General features: G+C 19.8%; 2 protein-coding genes across 2 annotated transcripts; both read right to left on the reverse strand.

Moving 5' to 3' along the window:
• Positions 1–1,710: 1,710 nt before the first annotated feature.
• Positions 1,711–7,306, reverse strand: PADL01_0200700 (erythrocyte membrane protein 3; the record flags this gene model as incomplete). Its single annotated transcript, XM_028680970.1, has 2 exons — positions 1,711–6,930; positions 7,196–7,306. The coding sequence occupies 2 exons, from the start codon at positions 7,304–7,306 to the stop codon at positions 1,711–1,713; spliced, it is 5,331 nt and encodes a 1,776-aa protein (XP_028536252.1).
• A 4,118-nt stretch (positions 7,307–11,424) lies between these two features.
• PADL01_0200800 (knob-associated histidine-rich protein) lies at positions 11,425–13,898 on the reverse strand (the record flags this gene model as incomplete). Its single annotated transcript, XM_028680981.1, has 2 exons — positions 11,425–13,515; positions 13,788–13,898. 2 exons carry the CDS (start codon positions 13,896–13,898, stop codon positions 11,425–11,427), a joined length of 2,202 nt encoding a protein of 733 aa, XP_028536253.1.
• Positions 13,899–16,686: the final 2,788 nt, after the last annotated feature.

Here is a 16,686-nt window from a genome sequence, read left to right on the forward strand (position 1 = left end):
AAATATTATATTTTAATATACAATAGTCCATTTTTTAAATATCTTATATTCTATGCTTTTCTTATGAAAATTATATATAATAATTCTTCCTCTACCTAATTTAACACCATCATAATATTCTATATTATTACTCAAACCCTATAATAATTTATAATAAAATATATACATATTATATTCATGATAATTATTAGAATATTTATTAGGATCACCAAAGAAAATTGAAATTAATAAAAAAAAAAAAAAATGAAAAAGCTCAAAATTAGAAAGTTAAAAATGTATAATTTTACATATTAAAAAATTTTTTATATAATAAAATTAATGGGAGTTCATAAAAAAAATAAAAAAATTAAAAGTTTATAGTTTCACATTTTATTTTATTTTATTTTATTTTATTTTATTTTATTTTATTTTATTTTATTTTATTTTATTTTATTTTATTTTTTTTTTTTTTTTTTTTTTAAATATTCATTTATAATTTATAGTTTTCTCATTTTAATATTACTACAAAAAAAGAAAAATTTTAAATAGTATAATTTTATATTATCCTATGTTAATATTTTATAAATGTTACATAAGAAAAGGGGAAAAAAATTCCGGTTTATATATATATATATATATATATATATATATATATATATAGATCTATACATACATTTACATATCGATATATATATATATATATAGATATACATACATACACATACATATAATATAAAACATAATTTGGAAAATTCCTTTAAAGAAGCATTCATCTTAATAATATATTTTTTAAGAGTTATATATTCTCAAAATGTTTATAAGAATATTTGTCTTATTAAAAGTTAATTTTGAAATACTGTATATAAATAAATTGATATGAATACAAAAACAAAAATATAAAAATAAAAAAAAAGTTTAATTAAAACAAAAAGTAAAAAATTAAAAATTAAAAAATCCATTAATTTCTAATTACAAAATTGCACATAAATATATGAATATAAATATGTATATATGTTTATTTTACAGGATGAAAAAAAATAAAAAATAAAAATATTAATTAAGAAATAAAAAAAAATCACATTATTTTTTTTTATTTTACCACTAAAAATTAAAATTTCCCAACCATATAAATATACACAAATATATTCTAAAAGCGAGGTATATATAAATATAATATAATATTCCATAAATATTACTTATATTAAAGGCATAATTTGTAAAAAAAAAAAAAAAAAAAAAAAAAGAAGATAAAACAACAACACATTTTTTAATTTCTTAATAAGAAATCTCTCTTTATATATTAATTCTTCAATATGAAAAGAAATATAAATATACTATCTTCTATATATTATAAAATTTATTATAAATATATAAAATTTAATTCTTTTCTTTTTATTATTCTTGTTTTTATTTATTTCCCCCCACAAATTAATTTATAAGTATGTATATTTTTCAACTTTTAATATATATTCAATATTTATGTTACAAATACGGTAGCAAAATTTTATATAAATTTAATGTGCTCATATATAAAATTAACGTTCTAATGTATATAGAATATGATTATTTTCAATTTTTCCTTTTTCCACATTCAAATATTATCATTCGTCCTTATATCCATAAAAATATATATTTTATATTTAACATATTTAATTCTTATAATTTTTATTTTAATATATATATATATATATATATATATATATTATATTACATATAATAATATTTATTTATTTAATTCTTTTTTCCTCTTAAATTTCTTTTGGATTTTTCATCATCAGACGATTCATTATCTGATAATTCGTCTTCTTTAATATTTTTTAATCCATCAGTAGGCTTGTTTTTAAAATTTTTATTATTCAATTCGGTATGTTTTTGTCCCTGGTATGGTTTGTGTTTTAAGCCATCATTCTCTAAATCATTATTTTCTTGTTCTTTACTAGGCTTATTCTTTAAATCATTATTTTGTTGTCCTTTGTTAGGCATATTTTTTAAGCTATTATTACCTACATCATTATTTTGTTGTCTTTTGTGAGGCATATTTTTTAAGCTATTATTACCTACATCATTATTTTGTTGTCTCTTGTGAGGCATATTTTTTAAGCTATTATTACCTACATCATTATGTTGTTGTCCTTTACTAGGTGTATTCGTTAAATCATTATTTTGTTGTCCTTTACTAGGTTTATTCTTTAAATCATTATTTTGTTGTTCGTTATTTCCAATATTTTTCAATTCTTTATTCTTTATCTCTTTATTTTGTTGTTCATGATTAGGAGTGTTACTTAAACCATTATTTCGAGATGTATATTTATTTATCGAACCACTGGATAATTCATTTTTCATTTCTTTATTGGACATGTTTTTATTTGATAATTCTTTATTTACCATGCCTTTGTTCGACAAGTCTTTGTTTAATAGTTCTTTATTTTTTAAGTCTTTATTTTGGTGTTCATGATTAGGGCTATTATTTAAATCGTTATTTCTAGAGGTATAACTATTTTTCAAACCACTCGAAAATGTGTTCTTCATTTCTTTATTGGACAAATCTTTATTTGAAAGTTCATTATTTTTCATTTCTTTATTGGACAAATCTTTATTTGAAAGTTCATTATTTTTCATTTCTTTATTGGACAAATCTTTATTTGAAAGTTCATTATTTTTCATTTCTTTATTGGACAAATCTTTATTTGAAAGTTCATTATTTTTCATTTCTTTATTGGACAAATCTTTATTTGAAAGTTCATTATTTTTCATTTCCTTATTGGACACGTCTTTGTTTAAAACATCTTTATTTTTCATTTCTTTATTGGACACGTCTTTGTTTAAAACGTCTTTATTTTTCATTTCTTTATTGGACACATCTTTGTTTAAAACGTCTTTATTTTTCATTTCCTTATTGGACACGTCTTTGTTTAAAACATCTTTATTTTTCATTTCCTTATTGGACACGTCTTTGTTTAAAACGTCTTTATTTTTCATTTCTTTATTGGACACGTCTTTGTTTAAAACGTCTTTATTTTTCATGTCTTTATTCAATAGTTCTTTATTCTTCATACCTTTATTGGACAAGTCTTTGTTTAATAGTTCTTTATTTTTTAAGTCTTTATTTTGGTGTTCATGATTAGGGCTATTATTTAAATCGTTATTTCGAGAGGTATAATTATTTTTCAAAGCACTAGAAAATTTGTTCTTCATTTCTTTATTGGACAAATCTTTATTTGAAAGTTCATTATTTTTCATATATTTATTGGACAAATCTTTATTTGAAAGTTCATTATTTTTCATTTCTTTATTGGACAAATCTTTATTTGAAAGTTCATTATTTTTCATTTCTTTATTGGATACATCTTTGTTTAAAACGTCTTTATTTTTCATGCCTTCATTGGACAAGTCTTTATTTTTCATTTCTTTATTAGACAAGTTTTTATTCAATAGTTCTTTATTTTTCATGCCTTCATTGGACAAGTCTTTATTTAAAACGTCTTTATTTTTCATGTCTTTATTGGACAAGTCTTTATTTAAAACGTCTTTATTTTTCATTTCTTTATTAGAAATGTCTTTATTTAAAACGTCTTTATTTTTCATGTCTTTATTGGACAAGTCTTTATTTAAAACGTCTTTATTTTTCATGTCTTTATGGGACAAGTCTTTATTTAAAACGTCTTTATTTTTCATGTCTTTATTGGACAAGTCTTTATTTAAAACGTCTTTATTTTTCATGTCTTTATTGGACAAGTCTTTATTTAAAACGTCTTTATTTTTCATGTCTTTATTGGATATGTCTTTGTTTAATAGTTCTTTATTTTTTATGTCTTTATTGGATACATCTTTGTTTAATAGTTCTTTATTTTTTATGTCTTTATTTGATAAATCTTTATTTTGCATTCGGTTATTCTTCAAATCATTATTTTTATGTACATTTTCTTTTAAGCCATCAGAACCTTTGTTGTGTAATTCTTTATTTTTTATTTCAGTATTTTCTTTTAATCCTTCTGAACCTTTGTTGTGTAATTCTTTATTTTTTATTTCAGTATTTTCTTTTAATCCATCAGACCCTTTGTTGTGTAATTCTTTATTTTTTATTTCAGTATTTTCTTTTAATCCTTCAGAACCTTTGTTGTGTAATTCCTTATTTTTTAGTTCTGTATTTTCTTTTAAGCCATCAGACCCTTTGTTGTGTAATTCTTTATTTTTTAGTTCTGTATTTTCTTTTAATCCATCAGATCCTTTATTGTATAATTCTTTATTTTTTAGTTCTGTATTTTCTTTTAATCCATCAGACCCTTTGTTGTGTAATTCTTTATTTTTTAGTTCTGTATTTTCTTTTAATCCATCAGACCCTTTGTTGTGTAATTCTTTATTTTTTATTTCTGTATTTTCTTTTAATCCGTCAGAACCTTTGTTGTGTAATTCTTTATTTTTTAGTTCGGTATTTTCTTTTAATCCGTCAGACCCTTTGTTGTGTAACTCTTTATTTTTTAGTTCTGTATTTTCTTTTAATCCATCAGACCCTTTGTTGTGTAATTCTTTATTTTTTAGTTCTGTATTTTCTTTTAATCCATCAGACCCTTTGTTGTGTAATTCTTTATTTTTTAGTTCTGTATTTTCTTTTAATCCATCAGAACCTTTATTCTGTAATTCTTTATTTTTCATATAATCTTTTTCTTCATATTCTTCTAGATTTTCGTGTGGTTTATTAGTTATATCTTTACCTTTTGATAATTCCGTTTGATCATATTCTTCTAGATTCTCGTGTGGTTTATTGGTTATATTTTTACCTTTTGATAATTCCGTTTCATTATATTCTTCTAGATTTTCGTGTGGTTTATTAGTTATATCTTTACCTTTTGCTAATTCTGTTTGATCATATTCTTCTAGATTCTCGTGTGGTTTATTAGTTATATCTTTACCTTTTGCTAATTCTGTTTCATTATATTCTTCTAGATTCTCGTGTGGCTTATTAGTTATATCTTTACCTTTTGCTAATTCCGTTTCATTATATTCTTCTAGATTCTCGTGTGGCTTATTAGTTATATCTTTACCTTTTGCTAATTCCGTTTCATTATATTCTTCTAGATTCTCGTGTGGCTTATTAGTTATATCTTTACCTTTTGCTAATTCCGTTTGATCATATTCCTTTAATGTAGTTGGACCTTCATTATCAAGTTGATATTCTCTAGATACATGAGCCTTTTCGTATTCAGGTAATTCAGTTCGTGCTTCATTATCAAGTTGATATTCTCTAGATACATGAGCTTTTTCGTATTCAGGTAATTTGGTTGGTGGTTCATGATCAAGTTGATATTCCCTAGATACATGACCTTTTTCGTATTCAGGTAATTTGGTTGGTGGTTCATGTTCTAATTGATAATCTTTTGAGACATGACTCTTTTCGTATTCCTTTAATCCTTTTGTTGGTTGATATTTAAATGGATGACCTGCTGATTTATTTTCTTCTTTATCCATTAAATCTGAAGGTCTTATAACATGTATTTCTGGTGTACTCAAAGGTTCACCATCCGGATTTTCTCTCTTTTCTCTTTCTAATAATTTTTTATATTTTTTATAATTTCTTTTAAACTTGCGTAATTCTTGCATTTTCCTCTCCTTTAGTTTATCACGTTGTCTTTTAAATGGATTGAAAGTTAATTTGAATTTTTTTCTATTTACATTTGAATCCATACTATCTCCAGAAACAACAAGCTCATTATCTTTTCTTGGTACAATAGGAAACAATTCACTTAGTCTATAAAACAATGTTCTCTTTTTATCTGGAGCTCTAAATTTATCAGGAAAAGATGATTGATCTTTATTTACGGTAACCACATCTTTATCATCAGAACCCTTCAATTTAATTTTTTTCTCATTGTCTGGTTCTTCAGCAACTAAAGTTTTTGCTTTGTGTTCTTTATTTCTTTTTCTTTTAACCAATACCCTCGTTGTCGGAAATTTTTCCCTAAAACCATAACCAGATTCTTCTAATTTTTCTTCAATATCTTTTAAATCACCGTCTTCATTTTCTTTTAAATAATAACGTTTTTTTTCATATCTTTCTTCATATTCATCTAATTCCCCAAGTGCATTTTCCCTCATACCATAAAATTTCGTTTCAACAATTTCTTCATAACCATCACCTTTATCTTTAATTTCTTCATCTTTCGTACCATTCTTTTCTGCATGTTCATCATCATATTTTTTAATCCATTCATCAACTTCATCTTTCATTCCACGCTGCATTTTTACCATCATAGGTCTTCTTGCAGCTCTTCTTTCTTTCAGCTCATTTATAGCATTTTCTAATTGAGAATTTAACTTTTCTAATTGTTCAATTTCTCTTAATTTATCTTTTCTCACACTACTTAGTATCCATTTTCTTCTTTTTTCCTTTCTCTCCTCATAATCCTTTAAATGTTGTTTTATTAATTCTTTCTCTTTAGATTCCATTTGTTTCAATTCCTTTTCTACGGGTTCTAATTTTTTTGGAACTAATTCTTTTCCATTTTTATCATTTTCTTTATTCTTTAATGCTCCATCATTATTATTTTTTATTATATTCTTTTCTTCTTTTTCCTTTTCTTTTTCTAATTCTTTTTTTTTCAAAGCTTCTTCATTTTCTTTTTCCTTTAATGTTTTTTCTTCTAAAGTGTTTTTGCTTTCCTTTTTTGCTAAATCATTTGGTTTCTGTGCCTCTTTCTTTTTTTGTTCTTTTAACATCTTTTCCTTTAAAGCATTTCTTTCTTTCTCACTTCTTATAGTCTTCTGTTTTAAAGCCTCTTTTCTTTTATGATCCCTTAATTGCTTTTCTTTTAACATGTCCTTAGTTCTAGGATCCCTTACTCCACGACTGTTTAACCTTCTATTCGCCAAAACCTGGGCTAATGATCTTTTAAGTCTTATTTCACATATATTATAAGCATTGATCTTTTTATTATAATTCTTATGAACCGTACACTAAAAAAAATAAAATAAAAAAAAAAAAAAAATTAATTATAAATACATAAATAAATATACATATAAATAAATATATATATATATATGTATAAAATAAAATTTCTTATTAAAAAAAAAATATAATAAATAATAAAACAATTTCATAAATATTCACACACTATAAAATAAATAAATATATTAATAAAATATATTAAAATGTAGATAATGCTAAATAAATTTTTTTTTTTTTTTTTTTTTTTTTTTTTTTTTTTTTTTTTTTAATTACATATTCAGAATAAATTAGTATCCATATTAAAGGAGAAAAGAAAAATATTTTAAGTAAAAAAATTAAAATATTTTTCCTTCCTCTTATATGGTATTTTTTGATTGTTGCCATATGTCCTGTTGTAAAATATTTATTAACAAATTGACATTTCCATGAAATAAAAATAAATTTTATATATTCATATTATATCTTGGAATATTTAATATATTTTCTAAATAAAAATTTCTTTTCTTTTTAATTTATATATAATATATACAAAAAAAAAAAAAAAAATGAAAAAAAGATTACAAATTTTTATTATACTATTTTTAATATTATATATACAAAACCTTAGAATATTTAAATATGGAAATTAATATAACAATTACTAATCTACAAAAATAATTCCAAAAAAAAAAATAAATAAATAAATAAATATATACTATAAATATAAACATATATATATATATATATATATGCTTTTTATTATATATTTTTTTTTCTTTTCACATAAATATTTATTAAAATAAATAAATAATTATAAATAATAGAATATATAAATATATGTTTTATGATTTTCCCTTAGTTTTTCTTTATTTTCCTTTTTTAAAAAAAAAAAAAAGAAAAACAATAACAAAAACAAAAACAAAAATAAAATAAAAAAACAAAATAAAAAACAAAAGAATTTGATGATTCAAAGACTATAATAAAAAAAAAAAAAATAATTTAAAATAAAATAATAAATATAATATTTATTTATTTAATTAGAATCTTAAAAAAAAATTTCTAATATAATAAATATATATATATATTTATTTTTCTTATTAAAAAATAGGGGATAAGATATAATAAAGAAAAATTACCCTTTAATTTTCCTTTTGTGTATTTTATTGTTAAATATATATTTAAATCTGTATACTTGGGCAAATAATATAGTTAATATATCCTTTTTATATATTAAATTTAAAAAGGCTATAATATATAAAATAATGCACATTTTAAAAATAAGTATTGAATAATTAATAAACAAATATTTTACTAAATTATTATATTTTCTTTTCATTCTTCTTGGTTTATTATTTTTTATTATATGATTGTTTTATATACAAATAAAGTAAATTATGAAAATAATTAAAATATTTATATTTTTATATTATCCTAATGTAACAATCTTATTAATACATATTATATATTAAAATGAACATGTCAGTTGTAGCTGAAAATGTTTTTACTGTATAATATAAATTTGTATTTACATGCAAAGTTAATATTTCCATACAAAATAAGGAAATAAATATACGGTAGGAGAAATATATAAATAATAAATTTGACATAATATAAATGAATAAATAAAAATATATTATATATATATATATATATATATATATATATATATACAATTAATTATAAATTATTAATTTAAAAATTATTTTATTTTCTAATATAGAAATAATAAATATAGAATATTTTTACAATACTAAAGTAAATCTCAAATTAATATAATATCATATATATATATATATATTTATATTAATAAAAACATAATGAAATAATATTTATTATTATTTATATATTGAAAATTTCATATTATATACAATCTTAATATTATTTAATTAATTTAATTGTCGTATAACTTCTCTCTTTTCCATGAAACATATATTCAAATTATTTATTTTTTTTTTTCTTCTGTGTATTATAAATTATTAAGTATATTTATTTAATAAATTTATATATATTCCACATTTCCTAAGAATATAGCAATGTAACTATAAATATAATAAACAATTTTAATAAATGAACGCATAATTTTTTTTTTTTTTTCGTTTCATATTTATACCATATAGTAAGAAGTTTATTATTTTAAATAATATACTTCTATTTAAAGGTATATTTTTACTTTATTATATATAAGTAAAAATAAATGTGAACAATATATTATATATATATATATATATTATTTATTTATTAAGAGTATTTTTTCAAAGAAAAAAAAAAAATAAAAATCATTATATTATAAATTTTTTTTTTTTTTTTTTTTTTTTTTTTAATTAATCCATAATAATTTAAAATAATTATTTCTTTATTAGTTATTAATGTTTTAAAGGAATATTTCATATATTTTATCACTATAATATAAAATAAATATAATATATATATATATATATATAATATATGTGTTACTAAAAAGAGCGTATTATATCATTTATGAAAAATATTACTATTAATAATTTATGCCTATGAATAACATATATTATCACACATTTTCGTAATATTGACAGATTAAAATTTTAAATTATTTTTTACTTTCTTATATAAGAACATATAATATTATGTTTTACAAAAATTTATATGAAAAACACGAATATTTTGAAAGGTTTTACAAATATGTAATTATGAAATTACTTCTTATTTTCCTTCTTTTTCATTTTTCTTTAATTCTTAATTATAAATAAGAACAGTTTTAAACATTATTATATATATATATATATATATATATAATCGAGAAACAATATAAAAAAACTAATCTGTTTATTGTATTGTCATAATATGTGTTTCTCTTTTTTCTAAAGAAAAAATAAACAAACATTTTTACTACAGAGAATAGGTCTTAAAGAATAATATGATATATATATTATAATAATAAAATATTTAATATTATTATAAAACTCATGTAATATATATAATCATGGTATTCTTGTAGTAATGTATTTTATAAACTCTTATACACAACAGTTTTTTAATAAAAATATATATATATATATATATATATATATATATATTACTTCCATATGCTCATAATAAAATAGTTTGCTTTAAAATAAATTTAAAAAAAGTTATTTGTAAATACATTTCAAATAAATATAATGAAAATAATAATTCTTATCGAATGCATATACATTTAAACAACTATAAACAATGTCTTATTATACATATATATAGACAGATAGATGAAGATATATTTATTTATTATATACTTAGATTTTTTTATATTTTACACATTTTTTCTTATAAAAATATTTAACCATAAAAAACAATAATATCATATAAATACAATTAATTTTTTTTAATTGTACTAAAAAGAAATACCATTTTTATATAACCATTTCTATATATTATAAACGGATTTTTTCTTAATTCATAATATTTATGAAAAAGAAAAAAAAAATTCCTTGATTATATATTGTATTATTCTTAATAATAATTATCACAAAAATGTTTATAAAATTGAAAATAAAAATATATTATAAAACGCATTAAAAGTTCTTTTTACAATATTATTAAAATACACATATACACATATATATATATATATATATATATAAATGAATATATATATTAAATCTGAAAAAAAAAAAAAAAAAATTGGTTTTATAATAAAACGTTCAAACAAAAACACTCAGAAGAAAAAATATATATAGTTTATGTATAAACAGTTCTAATTTAAAATTATAGATAAATAGAAAAAAATAATAGATATAAATAATTTACATATATATATATATATATATATATATATATATTTATATTTATATTATAAAAAAATTATAAAGCTATGCAATCAAAATATAAAATATTTTGAGAAAAAAAAAAAAAAAAAAAGGTTACCAAAATTCTAAGAAACATAAAAAAAAAAAAAAAAAAATATACATATATATACATATAGAAAATATAAATATATATATAGTCTTTTATTATATACTGAAAATGCATTCCTTTTTTTCTTTTTTTCTTTTTTTTTTTTTTTTTTCTATAATTTCTTATGTGTGTTAATTAAAATAATTATTTCTTATAGCATATGATAATTTAATTAAAAAAATTAACAAGTATATTTTTCTCTATTATTCATGTTTTAAAAAAAAAAAAGAAATATATTTCAGAATGACTCTTTTCTGTATAAACGTCAAATTAAATTTAATTATCTATAAAATCCTAATTTTATTTATAATTATCCATATAATATATATATGTGCCCACGTGTTTTCCTTATATTTATGCTTAAATACATCTTATTAAAAAACAATTATATATGTTAAAATGATTATAATAACGTTCTTATGTTTCATTAACATAATTTTACTCTGTATCTTTTTAATATAATTTTCATTTATATTAACATTTTATCTGATTTTTTCTATTCATAATATATATTATCTATACATTCAAAGTATATTTAAAATAAAATGTATTTATTGGACTATCTTTCTAATTCAAAAAATAATTATATTTTATGAATCATCTGCAGATATTATTTAACCACAGCATCCTTTTTTCTTCTTTTTCTTTCCTGCTGCTTGTAATTGTGCTTCTCCTCTTGATATTACTTTTTCAGAATTATTTGCAGGAGTTTTGGGGGTATTTCCATCTTTATATTGTACTGTATTAGCTCCTCCTGTTGCAGGTTTTCCTTCAGCAGCATTTCCGTCTTTAGTTTTTCCTTCAGTAGTACTTCCTCCTTTAGTTGTTCCTTCAGCACCACTTCCTTCTTTAGCTTTTTCTTCAGTAGTACTTCCTTCTTTAGCTTTTTCTTCAGTAGTACTTCCTTCTTTAGCTTTTTCTTCCGTAGTACTTGCTCCTTTAGTTGCTCCTGCATTAGCACTTGCTCCTTTAGTTGTTCCTGTAGTTGCTCCTACAGTAGTACTTGCTCCTTTAGTTGCTCCTGCATTAGCACTTGATCCTTTAGTTGCTCCTGCATTAGCACTTGATCCTTTAGTTGCTCCTGCAGTAGTACTTGGTCCTTTAGTTACTCCTGCAGTAGTACTTGGTCCTCTAGTTACTCCTGCAGTAGTACTTGGTCCTTTAGTTGTTCCTGTAGTTGTTCCTGCAGTAGTACTTGCTCCCTTATGTGTATCGTTTAATCCTGGTGTTGTAACATTTGTTAATTTATTTTGAGATGAACTAAAATCTGGCTTCTTATATTCTCCAAGGGTGCTTTTTGATTCATTACCTTTTTTTTCATTAGTACTTGATAAACCTGAATAGGAATTATCGGTTATTTTTTCATACTTATTTTCTTCCTTTTCTGCATTACTTTTTTTTGATTTTATGCTTTCTGTGTCACTGTCTTTGTATTTTTTTGATTTTATGCTTTCTGTGTCACTGTCTTTGTTTTTTTTTGATTTTTTCTTTTCTCCATCTTTGTCTTTGTTTTTCTTTGACTTTTTCTTTTCTCCATCTTTGTTTTTATTTTTTTTTGATTTTTTCTTTTTTTCTCCTTTTTCTTCATCGTAATTAAATTCATTATTTTTTAGGGAATCGTATCTGTGATCACCGCTTTTTCCATATTTATTTACGGAACCGTATGAACTATATCTTGAACCGTATCCTGAACCCTGTGGAACTTGGTATGGAGATGAATAGCCTGAGTTATTGGGAGAAACATAAGTTTGCATATTACTACTTCCATCAGCAACATTTAATCCTGTATTATATGGAGATTGGTACCCATAAGATGATGAACTTCCTTTATTATCGTGTCCTCTTAATTTATTGTGAGAACTAGTGTATGGAGTTCCTGGAATATGTGATGGAGTATGTTGTAATCCACTTTGGGGTTGTGGTACTCCTTGATTTACACCAGATACATCTCCTCCATAAGGATAGCTACTTGATACATAAGAAGTATTTGGTGAAGATGCTGGTGCATAATCTATAGCTGTAGGTCCACACGAGGTACATGAGTCATTATTACATATTCCCTCTACTTGGTTTTCGTATTCACTTAAACCACCTGGTAATTTATCTTTTAATGCTAATGGTGTTTTACCCTCTTCTTCTTCATCTTTAATTCCAAGAGGGAATCTTCTTCTTAAAGCAAATATATTTGGACCATTCTCTTGGCTATAATCATTTACTGTGTATGGGCATTCTTCAGTGAAAGCATAATTGGCAGCTTCGTATTTTTCATCACAATCTTTTTTACCATCGACAACATTTTCTTTTAATTTATAGTGTTTTGATTCGTATTTTTCTTCATATGTTTTAAAACCACCACCTGGTCTTGCTTCCCTGAATACTTGTGTTCTTACTACTGGTTCATTACTAGGAGGATTTTGAATTGGTCCTTGGTATTGTTGAGGTTGTAATTGATGATGATGGTGGTGGTGGTGATGGTGGGCTTGGTCTTGACCATATACTTGTTGATTTTGTTGATGTTGTTGATGAACATGTGGTGGTTGGTGACTTACTGCTCCATGATGGTGATGGTGGTGTGGTTGATGTGGAGCTTGGTGTTGGTGTTGATGTTGATGATGATGATGGTGATGGTGTTCATGTTGTCTCTGTGCTAAAGTTCTCTTATTTCTTATATCGAAAGAGTCATCTGATCCGTTTCTATTATTGCACTATATTAACAGAAAAAGAAAAAGAAAAAGAAAGGTAAGAAAATAATAATATATAAATATGTATTTCATATTTTTTAAACATCACATATATATATAAATGAAATAAATATGTATTAACAAAATATTGTTCAAATAAAATATTTTATATAAACTATTAAGAAAAAAAAAATATATATATAGAATATATAGACATTTAAAAGTCATAAAAATACACATAATTATATATATATATATATATATATATATATATATATTATTTTTCATGAACTTACATTATTAGAGCACTTAAAAACCCATACTAAAAAAGAGACTAAAAGAATTTTAGTAAAAACTGGGAAAACCCTCTTTCTCCTCAAATTATTTTTTTTCTTAAAACTTTTCATTTTCTTATAATTTTATATATGAATATACAAATTTTGTAAAATTTATATATACTTTTTTTTTTTTTTTTTAAATATATATAATATATATGTAGTTTCCTTTATATTACTTTTTCTTCCGTTAAAAAATAACTATATTATTCTATAGGTGTGAAAAATATATATCTTATATATTTAAAAAAAAAAAAAAAAAAAAAAAAAAATCAATATAATAATTAATCAAATATAAAAAAAAATGTGTTAATGGACATATATATATACATATAATAATAAATATATATTATATAGTATATAGATATAGATTATATATATTATAATAAAAAAAAAAATATGTATATATATAATATATATATTATAAAAAAAATGTATTAAAATAATAATATAAATTAAAAAAAGAAATAATTTATAAATAATTCTTAAATGAATTCTAATTTATGCTCTTGATATATTTTTCTATTCCTTTTTTAATCTTTTTTTTTCTTCAACAAAAAATATCATATAAAATATTTTTTTTATATATAAAATATAAAATAAAAAAAAAAAGAATTATTATATTTTATATATATATATATAAAATAAATTATTCCATTATGTATAAATATATATATATGTTTATATTAAAATATTATAAAAAAAAGGAAATTTTCTATAAAAAATTAAAAAAAAACATATATATTATTAATATAAAAATAGGAAATGAAGGTAAATAAAAAAAAAAATAATAAAATAATAATAAAATAATTAGAAAATCAAATAAACAAAATTTTCATATTATCCTAATAATATTTATTTATAAATTACATAATTCATAACAAATTTTAGGAAAATAAAACAAATATATATAAATATATATTTATTTGATGTAATGTTATATATATTCTTGTTTTAAATTATTAGAATAAACAGAAATAATTATTATTTCATGGAAATAATATAAAAATATTATTATTTTTTTAATTATTTAGTAGTATTATTTTGTCGTTATTTTTTCATTTATTATATTTTCCCTATAGTATATACTATGATATATATTTACTCTAGTATGAAGAATAAAGTTAATGTAAAATATTACTACACTACATGCAGATTTATGTACACTAAAACAAAAAAAATATATTATTTTAACGGATTATTCATAAACACGTTAAGGCAAAAAGGTAAAAGAAAAAAAATAACAAGAAAGATACAAACGGAGAATTAATATATATAAAGAATATAAAAAATATGCATGTATTCTTCAAAAAAAAAAAAAAAAAAAAAAGAAGAAAAAAAAATTATACATTATAAATAAGTTCCTATAGTAAAACAATTATATTTAAAAAAAAAAAAAATAAATAAATAATACATAAAATTAAAATATTATATTTAAATACAACTAAATAACATATATAATTTTTTTTAAGTATTAATTTTTTTCTTTTTTTTTTCTCCTCTTTATATTAGAAGGGTTAATATGTATATATATATATATATTTATTTATTTCGTATTATTTCTTTTTTTTTTAAATACTAAAAATAGTAGGAGTCATTTAATTTTAAAGCAATAATAAAATACATAAATTTATTATGTAACAGTTTATTTATATATTAATTTTAAAATATTAAAAAAATATATATTTTTATAATAAAAAATTATCATATCCTATTTAAAAAAAAATGATACAATTAGTAATTTTACTTATATATATATAAAAAATATATATATATTTATTAATATATTATTTTATTTTAACTCTAGTAGTTATATAGTTTTACTTATTTTTTATAGAATATAATTAAAGAAAAATTGATTCTAATTTTATATAAATTATTAACTTTTATATATTTTGTATGTATATATATTTCTTATATAGTTTGTATAAAATAATATATTACTTAATTTAATGCAAATTAAAATATAATTATATATATATATATATATATATATATATATATATATATATATAATGTGTATTATATATTTATTTAATATATGAATAAAATATAATATATACTTTTTTATTATTTATAAAATATGTTTACTATCTAATTTTTATAATTATCTTTATATTATAATATTAAAGTTCCTTAAATTTTATTCTATGTAGTTTCCCCCTTTTTTCATATAAAATTTCGGTATTCCAATTTAATACACTTAAAATTTTTTTTTTTTTTTTTTTTTTTTTTATACACACATTTACATTCAAAAATATATATCATATATATATGGTAAACATTTCTAATAAAAAAGAAAAAAAGAAAAAAAGAAATAAATACAAATAAGAAAAATAAAATAAAAAAAAGAAAAATATAAACATAAAAAAGATAAAATAAAATATATATATATATATATATATATATATATTTCATTTTTAATACCAATATTTAAAAAAAAAAAAAAAAAAAAAAATTTAATTAAAAAGTATAAATTTGTATAACTGTGTAAATTCAATTTATTCTTCTTTTTAATAAAAACATAATATATATATATATATATATATATCAATATTTTCAAAGTTTATAATTAATAATGAATTACATATATTTTATTCATTAAGCATTTTAAAAATTAGGTATCAAATGCCTTTTTAAAGTCATTACTATTTATTTTGGAATAAACAAATACAGTATATTCAATATACAAAATAATATGAATTATATGTACAATTGTTATTAGAAAAAATGTAATATATATATATATATATATATATGTCGAAATTTTAATTAAAAAAATTAAGTGTTTCTTTATATTCTTTGAAAGAAAAAAAAAAATTATTTAAATATAGTTTTATTATTCTTATGTACAAAGTAT

The sequence above is a fragment of the Plasmodium sp. gorilla clade G2 genome (assembly GCF_900097015.1).
Source record: "Plasmodium sp. gorilla clade G2 genome assembly, chromosome: 2".
Lineage (NCBI taxonomy): Eukaryota > Apicomplexa > Aconoidasida > Haemosporida > Plasmodiidae > Plasmodium > Plasmodium adleri (nom. inval.).